This window comes from Columba livia, chromosome 2, assembly GCF_036013475.1.
Source record: "Columba livia isolate bColLiv1 breed racing homer chromosome 2, bColLiv1.pat.W.v2, whole genome shotgun sequence".
In the NCBI taxonomy this organism is placed as follows: domain Eukaryota; kingdom Metazoa; phylum Chordata; class Aves; order Columbiformes; family Columbidae; genus Columba; species Columba livia.
Genome location: NC_088603.1, coordinates 94240158 through 94259009, shown reverse-complemented (window position 1 = coordinate 94259009; position 18852 = coordinate 94240158). Strand labels below are relative to the sequence as shown.

Sequence of the window (18852 nt, the reverse complement as noted above, 5' to 3'; positions counted from 1 at the left end):
AAGGCATCTGACTTAGATAACTAAAATAACCTGAGGTACATGATGTGATACCACCTATTAAAATCTCACTCTGTCCAAGTGATATCTCACCTGTCTACAACCTCAGTAGAGCCCTCTCCTTCCTAATTTGTCACTTGGTTGTTCTCTTGTTCCAGTGCATGAAAATCTCTCATATTTATCTTTCGACAGATAATATTTTATTTTGCCTTTAGCTTATTTTTGGATAATCTATTTCATACTGGTTTTGTTAATGCTGCTGTACTTAAGAAATATACTTTCTCCCCAGGGCATTGGTTTTATCTACTTTCCAAGTAATATTATGTATACAATTCCACTGAATTGCAATTATATCCGCCAATCAAAATTCATGACTATACAGTTGCTGCCTTGTAACTACACATTTCATTCTTCTTTATGAAAATTTTGGCAATGTAGCTGGCAGCCTGTAATCAGCTGGAGTGCAGGAATTTTGAAGTGCTGGGGCTGTGAGAAATAATCTGTGAAGCTACAGCGGCAGGTCGGCTTGTTTTGGTGACTGTGGTAGAATCACACGATAGCAAAAGCTTTAGGAGGTGAACATGGAGCAGCCACACAGAATGCAGGGAAATTGCTTATTTTTGGGAGTGATACGCAGTCAAAGTTCAGAAATGTGTAGCTCCAAGAACAATTTCAGAGATTAAAAGAGTGGATTACTTAATGCCAAAGGAGCAATAATTTAGCCAGATGGGAGCTGGGTGACCAGGCATGGGCTTATGACTGGCTGTGAAGGAGGAGAAAGCGTACTCTCCAGGTGCCACCAGGCCATGGTGGGGAGCGCCTCCATGGTCTCTCTGGGTTCCTCCTCCTCTAGACCTTCCTCTGGGTGGTAGGTCTATACATAGCTTAATGATTAATTACTAAAAGATTCAATGAAGATGTAACTGCCTTGTTCTACTTTTAGTTCATCAAGTGATGTCTTTAAATTTCTTCAAAGTCAGGTAAAGTCATCTTTTAGGAAAGTGTGCTTTTGTCAGAAGCAGGTATTTTGGCTCCAGGAGATTAATCTGCCTACTTTCTTTTTGCCTTGTGTGTTTCGCAGGCAGTCAGACTATGTACAGTCAAATCTTCTCACCTGGTCTCTAATTCTGAAATGCTAAAATTAAATTATCTCTATCTTTTTTCATTTAAGAGATAGAAATGTTCAGTTAAACTGAATGGTCCCCTGGCATTTCTGAGGCTGCGTGTGCCTGTGCACTCACCAAGTTTTACAAAGAGCCCAGGCAGGCACTAAGAGATGGCAGATGCTTTATGAAGAGGTGACTGGGAGCACAGAAGGAGAACAGAGAGCTGGGCTGGGGCTTTCTTCAGCAGAACAGACCGGCCCGTGTTGGTTCCCAAAGAGCTCTTCATGTAAAATTAATCTGCAAGAATATTAGCATATGGATATTACAGTTTATGAACTGATACTCTTGCCGAATAACTTTCCATAACTAATGCCAACACATTGAATGGGTTTTGATACTCCTATTAAAAAAACCCTACTTCTGAAATGTGATTTTATCTTACCGTTGGTATATTATTAGATAAATGAAGTCAGTTACACTTTCCAAACATAATAGTATGTAAATTAAGCTAAAAATTAATTTTACATTTTCCCTGAGTAATGAAACCACGTCTTGATAGATATTGCATTTTGATTTTCTTTTGGTCGATCATATTTTCTTTCTCCTGTTACTTCCTGTAAACAGTATAATTTCTTGGTGTTGACAGCCTATATACTAAATATCACAGTGGAACAGGAGGAACTGTATTATTCTGTATGTACTGACAAATCTCTTGGGTTAACGAGCTTTCAATAAAGTTAAAATAGCAAATGTTAATAAATCAGGGGAAAGCACACTGAAAGTTATTAAAGTTTTTTCTTTGCTGGTGTTATGCATGTGCCACATTTTTTTATTTACTGTAAAAATAGAGTTTTATTGAAACAAGACAGGAAGAAAAAAAAACCTACAGCATAAAAGTGCAATAGAAATAAAGATATTTGTGTCAGTGCAGTCTCATATGATGAGAGAGCCTATTTCTCTTTTTGAGCAGTGGACAGAGAGTATTAAATGTTCTTCTCTGTTTTTAAATAAACAGCAGCATTAAAGATAGAATAAAAATTTCAGAATTAATAATTTTTCCTTCCTCAGCCAAATGTCCTCCCACATTTTCAAAGTAATATAACCAGAGGAGGAATTGAAAAAATGACCGGCTGTTCTTTTTGCCTCCATTTCACAGAACTGCAATATTGTTCTTTGTAGTGAGCTATGTAATAAATCAAAGTTGAGTAACCACTGAGGGGGCCTTTACCTAGAGATCTTTTAGTGCCTCACAGGAGCATCGTTTGGGATAGAAAGTACCCGTCCCCTTGTTGGTGGATGGATTGCTTTTGAAGAACTTCAGCGGGTTGCCTGGTTTTTGCTCTTGCTGTGCTCTTCACTGGGCTGTGCTTGTGGTGCCCATAAGAGCTAATGAGCCAAATGGCTTCTCTGTGCAGGCTTTGTTGAGGGAGAGCATTGGCTCGGGTGGTTGCCTCCAGGTCAGCGGTCCTTCCTTCCTCTATCTGCCTTTCCCAGCTCTTCCAGCTGAAACCAGAGACTGTGGGTTGTTTGTAGCTCTGACCACTGCCATGGAGCTGGGCGCCACTGTTGGTGGTCATGGCTGTCACTCCCCACTTCAGCTCCACCTCAGGGCAGGGGTGTCTGGTGCCAAGTTGGGGGCTGCCCAGCAGGCCATGGTCTCAGGATGGCCATAGTGAATATATGGCCGGCTGGAGGGAAAGTTATTGTCCCCTTGCTGGTGTCCCCTCACTGGTGTCCTCTTTCTAGTGTCCCCTTTCTGGCAGGGGTCTGGCTGTCACCTACCATGCCACAGCATGCCTGGTTTTTTGGGTGAGCTGAGCAGCTGTACCCTCTCCTGTCAGAAACTGGGCCAGACAGATCCCTGGCTGCATTTTGACCCCTGTATGCTTGTACATGCTGCTTCATACCGCTTGGAATAAACTTTCTAGGACTTAAAGCAAAAAACTTTTAAAGTCTGTATATCTAATAAATTGATCAGGGTTTTTTCCACACTCCACACGTCAAAGCAGCTCAAGCCACTTGATTAACTTCAAGCCATCATTAAAAATTCTGCTTTTGCTAGACACTGTAAGTGGGGAAATTTTAAGGCAGGGGAGAGCTTTTCTCTTTTGAAAGTAAGAGGAGGGATGAGTGTCCACGTTGGTTTTATCATTAGCACTGCCTCACATCTTTACTCACTGAATCGCTGCTACAGCAACATAATATATAATTATATGTATTTCCAAGTGTCAAGGCTTCTCGTTTAAAGCTTAACTGAGTTTTAAATCCCTGTGGAAAGTGAAGGCCTTTAAAATACTTAATAAATTCTAATCTTAATCATATTCATCATTATTAAAATTTGAAATAGGTTGAAATACTTAAGGTAAGTGAAATGAAAAAACTAATAAAGGGCATGAAACACACTGGAGAAATGGAAGAATAATTGCTAAAGATTAAGAAATCTAAAATGGCCAAACATAAAAAAGCCTTCATTTCCAATAAGCTTGTATTTAAAAGTTTTGCAATACCTTAATAATATAAAAGGAGATTTTAAAAATGAATTGAATGTTCAGTGCAGCAGAGTGAAATATTTAAATGCAGTAAAACTTAAACTCGTCCTGTCTTTGGGCTTCAAGCATGATTTAGGCCTTGTCAGCTCTTGAGAGAGTTGCTTTATCTGTCAGCAAGGAGGCAACACTACTCCTGTTGTTGCTATTAATAATAATTATTATCGTCCTGGTAATAGTAGTTTTCATAATAAGTAGCACCTAGGAGTAACAAGGTACTGTGGCTGTAGACACCAGGTTGCTCGGTCTTGTACAGGTAGAACAAAAATATTTGTTTCTTCCAAAGGATGTGTAATCTATTATAAAAGTAAAGGCCTCTTAAAATATTTTGGTTTTAATTAAATATTATAAAGATGCAATCAAAATGTTTGGCTTCTATTGTGTCCTTTTTTTTTCTGCTAGTGAATGAAAGATGCCTTACTGTGAATGTTGCCTGACTATTGGAATGTATTTGAGAATCATTTTTTGAGAAGTGTGGAGACCTCTAAGTTAGGCAGGGAAACACCATACCCCAGGAACTTTAGGGAAATTGACTTTTTGTGTGAGGTACTGCACTGGGGGTGTTCAAATGGTGCACTTCACAATGTAGTCTGTGGTAGAAAATGAAATTAAATATTAAAAAAATATTGAATCCAGTAATTTTATATTTATTTTAGGGATTACTTACCTTGACCATGCCGGTTCAACACTTTTCCCAGAGAGTCTACTTAAAGCTTTTACTGATGACCTCAGAAACAACATTTATGGTAAGTGCAAAACAGCGTTCTCATTAGACTTCTCTAGTTTCCATCTAAATAGATGGGACTGTGCCTCTTGGGTTGTTTGAAGAGTACTTCTGTGGGTTTTTTAACATTGCTATAGAGTACTTGGAAGACCAGTGATTTTACAAAGGGATCGTAGTCCCTTTGTGTCACCCCCAGCTTTGTTCTTTGGTGGCTAAATATCTGTGTTGGTGAACAAGAAAAATCAAAGGAAGCGTGACGCTGTTGCACAGGGGTTAAGGCATCGTGCTGAGGATAAACAGAAGCAATGTAGCTCTGACCACTGTTTGTTCAGTCTTTTTGTTTTTCACAGAAAATGTAAAAACAATTTAATTTGCAAGGACCAGAACACAAAGCCACTCCTCTTCTCAGCGAGAGTCATCAGAGTGAGCTTACATTGTGGCTCAGTAGAAGCACTTTATTTAGAAGAAAGCTTAGCTCAAAGATCCCAAATGAATTTAGGCAGGGAATAGGTGCTATACCTCTCCCAGCCTGTTAGACTTAGGTGCATACTCAGAAAAAAGGATGTGTATTGCCAAGGCAATCTTGCACATAATAATACCTACAGAATTGTGCCATATCTGGGTGGAGATTTAGCTATTGCAGTTACGGGCAGGGACACTTCAGCACCACCTACAAGTACTGCATCCCCAGATCCTCTACTTAAACCTTTCATCTCTTTTGAACATTATTATCTAATCAAGAACCACACACTGGACATGCATTTCTACAAAGGCAGCAGCATCCACCCTTTAGGAAATGTCATTAGTCTGTGAGACAATTTACATTAGAGTGATCTATGCTCAACCAGAAAAAAATATACTGTATACTATTATATATATATATATGCTGTCAGTAGTCCCACAGAAATAATTAAAATTTCTCATTGTGTGTTACTGTCTGTGGGCTCTTGTCCTTTTTGATAGTTTTGTGTCTGTCTTGTCCTCTCTGAAACATAGAGCAAAATGATTTCTCACTTGGGAATTAGGTATCACTGCTTTAAAAGAAAACTGTATACATTCAAGCCCTGGCACACTTGTGCTTATCACCTGGGCCAGCCACCTGAGAGCTCTGGGTAGTTTTCATTTTCAGTGTGCCATTGTGCCTGTCATTTCCCACTCTCTTTTTCCTGAATGCTGGGACGGCCAGGATCCAGGGCATGGAATGAAGTCCCACTATTAAATAGATGTTCTTGATGGGGATAGATGTTTTTGCTGTTTCAACAAGATATGATGATTTGATTATGTTCAAAGTCTCCTATTCAGGTGCATGTCAGTGATATTAAAATTAATGTTCTGTCACCGCAGCCATTGTAAAGTAAAATGTGTGCACTCTGATCTTAGTTATTTCAAACAACACTGGGCTCAAGGCTTGCAATAAGTATCACCTGTGGTGGAAAAGAATTAAATTTGTGAATCGATTGAGTGCTCGTGAATAGAAATAGTGGTGCTGCCAGTTTGGAGCAGATTTGTATAGTACCTTATAATGCTATGGGAGAACAAATTTTATCTTTTTTAATACCGCTTTCATCTAAAATGATAACCAGAGCTCTAATATGGTCATTTTTTTTTTTTCAGTTACATCTCTGATACTCTGAGGGCAGTAACTGTTGTATACAAAGAATTCATTTAACAGACAGAAGTGTGAGTGAAGGGGCACTTTGACTTGCATCTTTTTTTATTTTCTTGATGATAATCCACAGGCCCAAAGAACTGCAGTTTAGCTGTTCCATGTGTAAATGAGGGAAAGGAATGCAAGCAAGAGATTCTCACTTCTGAACTGAAAATATTTGAATTGGAAATTACAGAAATTCAACAGCACAAACGAAAAGTCTAGGTATTAGTTTTGGGTTTGAGCTCAAAATTTATTATTCTTTTCGACACTTTCACTCAATAACTTTCAGCAGGGTGACTTCAAAATGTTAAAAAAAGAGCAGCTAATATTGTAACCTACTGCAAAAACTGTATTTATATAACAATATTTTTCTTGTTCTCTTTCTGAACTGTTTAGGCCTGTTGTTTAAGCATTTACTAATAGGAAAGTATATTGTGCCTGTGTGGATATTGCTGTAATCTTTTTTGCTCAAGAAGATAAATTCATGCCCTTCTTCTCATGTGCTGTCTTAATTGTTAATGCATGCCTGTGCTGAGGACTGCTAAGGTGGCTACTAATTTTGCAATAAAATTTATATTTTCATGAGCTGTTTGAATTTCAGACACTAAATAAAAACTGGGTTAGTCCTGGTGTCCAGTCATAAATGTCTGTTATCTCCAGATGTTCTCTCTTCTGAATTGCTTCTTGGCTAGTGCACTAAATTATCTATGATATGAATGTGCATCCTGTCTGTAGTTTTTCCTAGTATATTTGTGCATTTGCAGTTGTACCTTCTTTTTAAGGGAACTGCCTAAGTATTAGTAAGAGATCCAGCTGAAGTTTCAAGGTCTGTCATAATTGCTTTCTTCTGTTATATGTTCTTTCTCTTGACTAACTGCTCTAAGGAGCTTCAGGGCATTGCTGTGAAGTATACATTAAATCTTTCTTTATCATCTTTTCATGCTGGTTTCATGTAATTCTTTGATAAAAGAGAAAATTAATAGCAAAATTGTGATTAATGATTAACTTCTATATCTCTGTTGTCTCCTAGGCAACCCTCACAGTCAGAATATCAGCAGCAAGTTGACATATGACACAATCGAGCATGTCCGATACAGGTAGAATAATTTTTCTTTCATGTGTTTATCATGCACTTCATAGTTTTCACTTTGATTAGGCTTGTGCTGTTTTGTTGACTTTGATGTGATGTCATTTTCTGAGGGTTATCTGTCACTCCTAAAGAAATTACCTCACTTGTAAAACACAAGGTACTTGGACAATCTAGAATTGGACAAAATCAGTTCTTTTTCTCCCAGATGCCCAAATTCTCAGACTCCTGTAGTTAAATTAGGGCTGTAATATAACTCCACAATTTTCATTAAGATCTAGAAGTTGGAATCTCAGAAGTGATTACTGGTAAGATGGTATGGTAAGATAGTAAGGTGGAACTAAGTGCAAGGGCATGGTTAAAATTCAGTTGAAAATAATGGCTTTTGAGAATTTATAAAAAAAGCTTATGGGAATGCGTACATTGTTTTACAGCAGGTACTTGCTTCTGTCATAATAAAATAGCTTTTAAAGTAGTTTTAGTGTAATTTTTACGAGCAAAAAGAAAAGGTAAATTTGAGTGTTGGGGCTTTTGAGTATAGGCAAGAAAGTGAACTGAATCTCTAAACAAGGTACCCTGCTGAAAGTTCAGAATAGAATGTGCCAAAAGTACACTTCTTGCCCTTAGTTTACACCATGAAAAAATGTACAATTTAGGTACTTGGTTATTGTTTTTAGGGGTTTGTTTTAGGTAACTCTTGCTATTTTATGAAATATATCTTTATAGAAGAATATGTATGCTTTCAGTTTATTTATCTGCTTTTAATGTCACTTTTTGTGCAAGGAAAGAATTGTTATGGATTCCTCTTTGTTTTATTGTCTTCCTTAAAAGCAAAGATTCCTCCAAAACACACCACAGAATTCAGATCAGTAGCAGTGGAACTATAGCATTGTAATGTTCATAGTTGTAATGAAGAAAACCTTCCTTACACCTGTCTGCTGCTTTTTCTCTGACTGCACTTTTATGAGGGTGTGAAAACTGAAGATTTCTAGCTGGTGGACGCTGCAGGCTATAAGCTTCCCCCACGCCCCCAACCACCAGCGTTCTGGAGAAAGTATTTGGTTTTGCTTCTTCTGCAAGCCTCTCTCGTGCTATGCAGGATGGCAACCTATTAGTGCAGGGCCAAATTAAATGAAAGAGACTATCTATGAGGAATAGCTGCTTTCAAAAGCAGACATGTGAGCTGGGTACAGCAACACCTGCAGCCCTGCAGAGCCTCCTGAGCACACCTCTGAGCTCACATGCAGCGTTAGCATTTTGGTTTCCATTAACTCTCAGTGATATTTCAATGTTGCCATTTAATCGTTCTTCTTATGAAGGCACAGTGGAAAGCGTAACTGTTTCTAGAATAATTACTCTTGTTTGCTGTGTTCTTCAATGTTAGGGAGTAAGGAAAAAACTTCCACTGTGTAACTTACATAGATTACCATTACAGATCATAGAGCTGACATTTTCAGCTTGTTTTATTTTGGATCTATCTTTTAAAAAGCAGGATACTTTTATAAGAGCAGGATGGCAGATGACAAGAATCATACCAGTGTATGTATTGGTTATGTTTTTTTTAATAAAAATCTTTCTGCATCCAAATGAACGTTTTTCAGTATTGCACCAAATAGAATTTGTCATCTATGCCTATAAAAATTCAGTCATTATTCTGCAATAAAAAATTAAAAAGCATAGTCATCAAAAAAGGCGTAGTCATAAAAATTCAGGAAGAAAATGCCCCAAAAACACTGTCAGTATGTCAGCCATCTGAAAGGCAATAGAAAGTATATTAAAAATCTAAACTTCTATGGCATTGCAGCTAATCAAAATAAGGAATATGACAAGACACAGAGACAGGCAGCTCTGTCCTACATCATAGCACATAGACTCAATTTCCTCAATGAAAGCAGTAGTTTCAGAAATCTTTCAAAAATCTTAAAATTAATTGCTCACTTATAATTCTTCTTGTGGCACATGGCCACCACTGGAACGATAGCTTTTTTTCAGTGTTTGATTCCAAGGCAATATGATATTTAAAAAAAAAAAAAAAAAAGTTTGGTTTTCTGATGAGGTGACACAAGCAACTAATTAAAAATAAACACAAAGCGTAATTTCTGGTTTATATTTGTCGATATTGGTGATAGCAACATTAGAATAGACTTTCCTAATCTGGCAGTGCACACTGTTCCCCAGTACAAAACTGTATGATTTGGATTTGCCCTCATATTTGCTTGACCGACAGAAAGCGCTCTTAGAACATGGATTTCCAAGAAAATAACATAAATAATTAAGTATTTGAGTCAATGGATGTTTTCTGTGATTTACAAAATTACAATAATAAATCTAGCTTACCTCTTGATCAAGTCAAGTGCATCAAGAGTAAAAATAACTATTTTATTCTTAAAGAATTGCTTCCCCTTTCTTGAAATGAACTGCTGAGAGATTTTTAAAATATGTGTATCTCTACATTAACCATGAGAGATGTTGAGAAGAGGATGCAAGAACTCTAATAAACCTTATCTAAATCTATTAAATGTATACATCAAAAGATTACAGATCCTTTTTACGATTTTGATTCTGGATGTATGGAAATGCCATTTCTCTACTTCCATACAGCCAAAGAACATTAATGCAATATATCCTTATGATGCCGCAGAGATAATGCAACTCAGAAATTCATTACACTGAGTACTAAGTAACCCTTTTCCCATATGCAAGGCTTTTAAAATTCTAGCTTTCTGATTATTTGAAAATATCATCCTTGTATGTCTTACGCTTGCAATATGAAGTAGTGCAGCAGTGTCTTCTAAGCAGAGCCAGACTAAAGATTTAATATTGTTTTATGTTTGTTGTGTATTTAAGATATACAGCAGGATGCCTTTTTCAGTTAAGCTCAATGTTGTTGAATTTAATAGAGTTTCGATGTTCATCCTTGAACTTTCAGCTACTACAAAGTGTTAAACTTAAGCATACATTGGGAATTTAAATACATATTTAAAAAAAAAAAAAAATCAAGAAATTTCAGTAAAGATTTCAGCACCAGGTATCTCCCAAACTGTAGAAATATGTGTATTATAGAATTTTCTCACTGAAGCTAAAAGGATTTGGCATTGTGGTAAATGAGATCATGTTTAAATATAGAACCAAAATGTGTATTTCTATAAAGGTCTCTCTCCAAACAGGCCATCTTAGTGAACTGTAAGGGGAAAATAATCTCTGTGCATGCGAATGAAAAAAGGTGCAGCAAGCATGCACAAAACAGATGTAAACAGCTTAGTATTAAAATATTTGCTTCTGTGATAAAACACACAGTGGTCCCAGATTTTGCTAAGGAAGCTGCTTTATAAATGCTGTTTATAATTTCATTTACATTGTATTTATAGAGATTATTTCATGAGAGCAAGTTAGAGCTTTACATTCCTTCTATAAGCATTGTACCTTGCTTATGAAATAAGTTTCCAGTCCAAGTATTTTTTATTTTTTTTTTAATTATCACATGTTCTGAAATGGTGTTATGTGCAAGATAAGAATTTTTTCCTTTATATCCAGGTTTAAGCAGTTATGTGTCTGAAAACAGTAATGTTAGAACTGATACATACATGAAAAGTGGTTGACCTTTCCCACACAGTAAGAAATAGTAGATACAGTATCTGCTTAGTATCGATTTGTCCTTTGCAAAGGTCGTTGGTGGGAGACTGTATGGATGAGTGACACCTGAGTGATGTGTCCTGTCCTCCTTAATGGTACCTATCAACTTGAAAACCTAGTTTCAAAACCGAGGTGGTTCAGCCCTTTTGCATGCTTGGTTTATAATGCCATTTGCAAGTCCTGGTTTTCCTGATCCCGCTGCTCAGCTGCCAGGGCAGGTCTGAAATACCACAGTCAGTGGCACCTGGAAAAAGCAGGCAGTGCTCGCTGGGGTGACTCTGTACATGGCAAATGGGAGAAGCACTGGAAGATAATGAAGAGTAATGGATAGTTTTTCTGGAAGAGCTTGATAATAGGCTAGAGGGATGATCTTTTTCCTTATGGTTCATGAAGTGATTTTTTGCAGGCATACAGTGAAACAATCCCAGTGTGCCCACAGCGAGCTGGCTGATATCCTGACTCTGTGCTCTGTTATGCGCTGAGCGACAACAGAGCAATGGCTTTGGTGCAGATGCTCCTTGTTTTCTCCTTGGCCACACCTGGCCTTTTACACAACTGTGGGAACCTATTTTTTTTCTTGCTAGCACTAAAAGGAAAAAGCTAGTGAGATGGATAGTGAACTTAAAGTGAAGACAAAGGACTCCGTTTTATGAACAGTTGCTTCTGGGAGTCAATCCAGTACTTTTGGGGGTTTACTCTTTGTGATCCTATGCAAGGTAGTAAAAAGCTTCTGGACAAGGTAACAGGTACTTTTATGTGTTCATGAGTTAGGAGGCTGATTTAAGAACCAATGAAATCAGTCTGGTTTACTTTGGAACTTTGCTCCTGGTCTCTGGTCTCTATTTTAATAAATTCACAAGCCATTAGCTTGATAAACTGAAGTTGTAGAAAGGAATTTGCTAATGCTGTCTGCTACTCTTCTGGTAGTCAGCTTTATACCTTCATGGTTTATATGAATATATTGCAGTAAATAAAATTTGTGCATTCATGGTCATGCTCTTTGAGTAATCTTTGTTGCAAAGAGAGCCAAATCTGGAATGCTTCATTTATTGAAACAAATAAATATTTCAGTAAAATAAATTAAAATCTAGAGGTCAAGATTGCTAGTTTATGAACACAAGGGAAGAAATGCTTCTGGGAATTCTGAGTTTAATTTGTGTGGGCGGTTAGAGGGTGTTTTGCGAAGATGTCTGAAAAACAGTGGATTCGACCTCTAATTTTTTTCCTTCCCAATTCAGAAAAAAACACCTCAGGAATCTGCTTTTGTTATGTGGGTGTGACAAAGAAGCAATGGAGAATAAGTTTAAAAGTGATCTTGCTGTGCCATTGCTCTCTACATAACATCCAGAGCAGGGAGAGTGGTACAGGCTTACTTGGATTCAGGCCACCACGTTAGTTCAGTTTTTAAATGCGCACAGCCTTGCTGCCTGCTCAGCTGCTCTTGTGGCAGGGCTTTGATGGCCTCTGTGTCAGCAGCAGAGCCTGCAAGAGGGCACCTGAGTCATGAATGAGACATTCCAACTGGAACAAAACACATTGATAAGAATAGTGAAATTTCCCCAATGCAAATTCCATTTTTTCCTTTCACTTCATCTCTTTATTTTGGGGTTTATATGGAAGCTTTTTTTCCCTCCCTAGGCTATGTAATACTTGTAGAAGAAATGCAGTGTTCCTCCCTTGTTTGGATTTGCAGTTGCTTCCTAGGAAGCAGTATAGCAAGACGCGGGGCTGTGACTTTTCTGGTAACACTTGTTTCCCCAGCTGCTTATTGAGCAGTAACATAGTCCTGTCCACCTGTTGGGAGCCCCAGCGGTCCCTTTGCCAGCTCAAAGGAAATGTGACAACTTCATTATTGGCCTAGATGATTATTTGTGTTTCAAATAAGTCTTTTGGAAGATGGAATACTTAGCACAAAAGTGATTTCTACCATCCCATGTGTGCACCTGTTGTGCTTGACAACTTTGTTTTGACTTAATTGCACTTCTGTTTCTCAGCGTAAGTTATGTCGCATTAAAGGTGCTCCATTTACATCAAATCAAATTACAAAATTTGGAACGCCATCTTGAGTTATGTATGTTGTCCAAAATTCAGCTGGTATTTTTTCTCATGTCTGATTTTTTTGAAGGCTGCAGACACTTTCTGTTTTTCTCCACAACCTGAAACATACTCAGTGATTCTCTACCGAGAAGTGAATGACCGATGAAAGTTTAACCTATGCTGTTTATATCCTATGTTATGTTTAACATCATAACCCTGGGAAAGACTAATTCATGTATGTTTTTAGAAGCACAGAGGTAATTTAGTGCTACCCCTCTTTAAGTAGTCTCTAATAATCTTTCTTTTTGTGAAGTTAGCAAACCCAGTATTGAACTCCATTTTGAACCTGGCTCATTTCACTTGTAAAGACAGCTGAATACTTCAGCTCTTGAAGAGACACTACAGCAGCCCAAGGGTTTCTCTGGTGACATCTGTGTCTTAACAACTCTGAATTTCCTGGTGGCACTTCTGCTGAAAAAGGGGACCTTTCTGCACTCATATTTGCTACCTGAGCCACACCTTGCTGCAGTTTTAACCAGTAGATTTGAGTCGTTAACCAGTCATCATTTGTATTATGAGTCTTTTTTCCCCATCCAAAAGCACGCCAATTCTGACTCTGCTTACCATTCTGTTTCCTCAGCTCTTTGGTACCGTTTTTGTTGCACACATTTAATAATCCTGTGTTGAGTTTTAGCACTTTAAACACTGGTGTCTGCTGAAATTGAGGCATGGAAATGACCTTACAACCCTCGAGATTGTAAAGATGGTATGTATTTACAGTGCTGGACACACGGGATAGCTCCGCCCGAGTTGTGTGTGTGTGTTTACAGTAGCTGTGAGCTTGGCTAAATGCAGGAAAGTGTTACATATTCATGAAAGTTTTAGGAACGCCTATACATATTCATAACCTGTCCCCGAGAAGGCGGTTCTTATTACAATGAGTTCCGGGAGACCATTCCGTAGTCTCCACCTCTGGCACCTCCCGGTTGCAGCTGCGTGGTGATTGTGAACCTGGGTCCTCTTCTCTGTACACAGTCACCTTTGGTCCAGTGTGATGAGTTGGTTAGGACTCAGACTGCTGAGTTGGTTAAAACTGGCGTATCTCCTGCCCTGTGCCCAAGCTTCTGTTATCTAGTTCGCGCAAGGATGCACCTAAGGGTTATTATCTTTGCAAGGCATCAGCAAACTCCTGTTTCTCGTACAATAAGTACACAAAGCTAAGAAAGGCTATGTGGGTTAAAGGGTTAGCTCTCTGTTGGCTCGTTAAGTCTAGTAATGTGGGGTAAGGGTTAGTTATCCAAGTGTCAAGTGTTAATTCTTTAAGTGTTAATTAGTTAATTGTCAATTCCCTGTATCAAAATGGTCTTATTATAAATTCCACCTAAGTGAATAGCTATTAGTATTGCTTATATTTTTGTATCATTATGAATGGGCTAGCTAGCTCATGGTGTATATTTACATTTTGAATATGTATATGTATTTCTAAACTACTGGTAAACTTCCAACTGTCTGAATATAGTGATGTATTCAGGAACTTCCATTATTTTTTCTCCAGAAGCAGATATGATCTGTAAATTGTGGTAACTTTGCGGGCAGGTGACTCTGCAGTGTTTCACTGATTGCATTACAATTTTTTTTTATCTTAGTTGTGATGTAGCCTGAGAATTTTCTTCTGTCTCTGTTACATGAAGTATAACTGCCACTGCCTTCTCGTCTCTAATAATGCCATTGGTTTTTACACATTATTCCAGACTATCTGTAGATCATCCAGTCTTCTTACAGACAAAGCAAATACATTTGCTTTGCAAAACAATGACATATGCATTCAGCTCTCTCTTTCTTTAATGACCAGGTTATTTACAGCACTGATGCTAGATGCTGTCATCCTAATACTTTTTTGTTGTTGTTGTTGTTTGTTTGTTTGTTTGTTTTGTGCATTTGTGTGTATGGTTGGTTGGTTGGTTTGGTTTGGTGGTTTGGTTTTTTTTGGTTTTTACTTTTCTTCTCTCTGCAACCTGCTGTGTTGCTGAAACTCTCAGTTAGTATCCCACAACTGTTAGTGGTTGTTGCCTTTTTTCTCCCCTCAGCACTGAGAACCCACTTGGCCACAGGCAGATGCCAGCTAGCTGTGTTCAGTAAGCACATCACTGCTTGCTACTGAGGTCATTGCTGCCCTTCTGAAAATGTGAACATTTCTGTGGCAAAAAGCAGGGCATCTGCACAGCTTCCAGGCTGCCCAGGTGATGTGTTAAACACCAGCAGGAGCATCACAGCAGCAGTGTTGAGCAGAAGAAACTGAGTAAGCAGAACAGGGAGTATGGGATGGTGGGTGATGACCGGCAAGGGGTAATGATGTGTTGCGAACCAGCCACCTTAGCCTAAGCAGGGATGAAATGAGAGTGTGAGGGCCCAGTAAGAGTATCAGGGTGCCAGGTTTCAGGAGAACCAGGTCACATCCCTGCTGGTATAGTTCAAGAGTATGGGAATGCATGTGACCTTCAAGGGTTTTGTGTCTCATCTCCTTCTGTTACAGGATACTTTTCATCTACTATTCGTGATCTTTCCCCGCTGAGGGCTAGAAAACTCCCTTATCCACTGGCTCATGAGAAGCCAGTATAGTTTTGTTTCTGTGCCAAAATTTTCTGTTACCTATAGGTTTTGATGATCTTTTCTGCCATTACCCCCTTTTACCATTAACCCCATTTATGTAGAGACTTGTCCCATTCTCTTGTTTTCACATGTTGAACAAGATAAGCTCCTAGATTCTACTTCTAAGGTGTATTCTTCATCCCCCACCCCAATATCACTGACTGTGTCTCTGGACTTGTTCTGGATTGCTTTCACCTTTCTGAAATGTGTAGACAAAATAGGATGGGGTCATTGAAATAAGACCTGCAGTATGGCAATCAAGGTTATGGTAACTGAGACAGAATAAAAGATTCTTTAAATGATGATGTGACCTGATCAAATGTTCTGGGTACCTGGAGAAGACAAAAAGTATTGTAAAGATAAGGAAATGGCATGGACATTTCAAATGAGTAGGGGAAACCTGCTGGCACAGTGGATTTCCAGGAAGAAATCAAGCACAACCTTGTGAGGATTCTTCTAGAATGTAATAAATTTGTTGGAAGATGATTTTTCCTGTTTGTGTTTGTTCTGTAATTTCATACTAGGCTGGAAGTGATAATGTGATCCATAATCTGATTGATACTGATATGAATAAAGCACGAGTGAAAGGAGACTCTGAGGTTTTGTACAGTTATGTTTTCTGTAGCAAAACAAATTGACTTGTGAAGGAGAGAAAATTATTTGATTAACTTGATCACTTTGTCCATCTAGTTCTTCGAAGTTAAACGCACTAGCTTTCATTGGTAGTTTGAAAATACGCAGCAAATAAGTGCCTAAAACTCAGGTAAACATTTGTAGCATATGCTGACAATATTAATAAGTTCCTTCTAACTTTCCTTATTCTTTTGTTTCTCTACTTATTTAATTGATTCAAGTTTCTCACCTGTTTTAAACATTCTAATGCAAAATTTTTAAGCAAAGATAGTGCCCTTGAAATTCAAGGGTGCCTTTAAGAAGCAGCATGAGCCACAGTAAGGTACAGGAATATGAGAGATAAATGAAGCAAGACTTTGAACAGAACTATCTCCTTTATAGTAAGGTTAATAACATTGAGTGAATACAGGTTTAATTTGCTAGATTTTATTAGTATATTTGGTATGTGTCAAGGCAGAAGAACATTGAGTCATTAGTATTATTGAATGCCAACTCAATAACATGATGCTAGTACTTTAGAATTTATTGCAAGCTTTTGGGTGGTGAAACTGTTTAGAGGGGTAAGAAGTGTATGTTTTGGATTTTATGAAGATTCCCTAGGCTTGTAATGAATCCAGTGTTCACAGTCTATATTATTCAAAAGACATTTGATCGTTCAGGCTTTTCTCAGCTATCTTTTTACCACTTCTTTTCATTTGTCTTTTTTTACCTTTTTAAAGGTGTTTGTTATAATGCCTGTCATGTGATAAAAGGGGGTTTTAGAGATATGAATCACTTATTTGGAAAATCTGTCAGTGTTCATAGACTAGATTTTCCTGACTTATGAATAAACTGTATAAGAAAACAGTATTGTCTTACAAGAAGAAAAAACATACAAACAAACAAAACCCCAACAACCCACCAAAAGACCAAAGATAATGAACAATACTACAACTGACCTCTGGAATATAATGCTGAGGCTTCAGTGCTAACAAGAGAAGCACTCTGCAGCCGAGGTGCAAGGCAGAATCCTAGTTACTTTTGCCCTGTAAAGAAAAATTTCACTGACTTATTGGTTCCAAAATCCTGGGGCCAAAATCCTGTGTGGTGTCCCCCTCAGCTGTCTTTTGGGAAGCTGACTCTCTGGTGAGTCTGCTGCAAAACCTTTAGTTCCAATCTTGCTATGAATTCATAAGAGCTGAAGGCAGTGACAGAGTCTGGATTAAAACAGACCCCTAACTCTACTTGATTGTGTTCTTCTGATGTAAATTGTGTGCTACAAGCAGATAATTTCCATGTTATTGTCCATGACTGCAGCCTGTGTTTATTTGTGATGAGTTATATGTGCTGCCGTAGTAGACTGAAAGGAGTTTGTAAAACTGTCAGCCACAGGTTACTTTAGCCAAGGAAGAAGCTGTAGGTCAGGTAACCAAACTTGCCTGAGCCAAAATGGTAGGAGCAGTGCCTTTCCTCCCTCCTCCTTGGCTTCTGTAGCTGCTCAGAGAGAAGATGGAGGCCTTTGAATTTCAAGTAGCACGTTACAGCTGTCTCAGTAAATAGGATGCTGTTGCTTCTCTTCGAGTCTCCCGCTTTATCCTTTTGGTGGGAGAAAGTTTTACTATGTGCCAACCATAGGGGACACAGTCTGGGCCATATGCATTATCTGAATGCAGTGCACAAGGGCAAGTATCTGTCAATCAGTGAGAAATCCTTGCTGTGGAGGATATAGTCCAGTAATGAGTGTAATATGCTGCTTCATTTGTGAGAGGAAGATAAAATAACCTGATATACTTTATAGGCACAGCTACAAGCAAGAGAGTTCTGTAGTTTTTCAGCACCTCGAGACATACCTGTGAAAATTTAAAATCAAGGATCCATAATGTAGCTCACAGTAGCAGATCAAACACAAAAGCCTTCATCTGAAAAAGCGTAGAACGTTCACAAGCTGCTCCAAGTTTATCTGACCGTGTTTGCCTATTTAAACATCCAAATGGGATGAGATCGCTATAGCAAATAGTACTGGCATTTAGCGTTTGTAATGAACTTCAGAATGAGTTTGATGAAGTATGCTTTTAGTATAAATTGGAGTTAAGCTGCACTGCCAAAATGTGATATTATAGGTGGTATTCTTAACAATGAAGTGCAAATGAAATTCTGCCTGCTTTTAATTAAATAAGCACACACTTCACTGAGTTTTGGAAATTTAATTCTCTTAATCTGAAGTCTCAGGCCCTGAACAGCTATTGTAATTTGAAAGATAGTGCAGATATGTTTCATGGCTGTTTGTACTTAACAAAATACTCCTGCTGTTTTCTTTTGTAAATTTGCAGCCCTTTTGATTTCTTCAGGTGTTTTTTCTGTTGTGTGAAAGAGAGCTAAGAAAACTGTTCTTCCTGGCTGTGGCCCATGCAAATCAGAGCTGTGAGCATGAGCATCAGTGAAAGGGCCAAAGCATCTGAATTCTGGTGTTCGTGCTGAGGGGCTGCTGGTTGTGGCCGTCCCATGTGGAAAGTGCGGTGAAATAAGTTTCTGTACGTGAAGGAGGCATGGCCAGCAATTCTGAGATGTCACAGGTCTTCCAGAGGGAAGGGATTGACCAAAAATTCTTTCTGGAAAGGTGCCCCACTGTTTTTAAACTGCATGGCCTCTATAAGAGGCGGGAAAACCAGGCAGCTGAAGATGTGCCTATGGACATCTTATAAGGCTTGGAGAAAAGAGATTCCCCTGACAAAGAGTCTCCTACCAGACCAAGTAAATTTACAAATACCAGTGCCAATTACTTCATTTTCAGTGTTGTGAAGAGGTCTGCA

General features: G+C 38.4%; 1 protein-coding gene across 1 annotated transcript in view; it reads left to right on the top strand.

Moving 5' to 3' along the window:
* Positions 1-18852, top strand: part of MOCOS (molybdenum cofactor sulfurase) — a 234720-nt gene that overhangs the window by 22018 nt on the left and 193850 nt on the right. Inside the window, exons 2-3 of the mRNA XM_065052850.1 lie at positions 4306-4395; positions 7055-7121. Coding sequence (XP_064908922.1) covers positions 4306-4395; positions 7055-7121 — 157 coding nt within the window. The remainder of the gene's footprint in view (positions 1-4305; positions 4396-7054; positions 7122-18852) is intronic.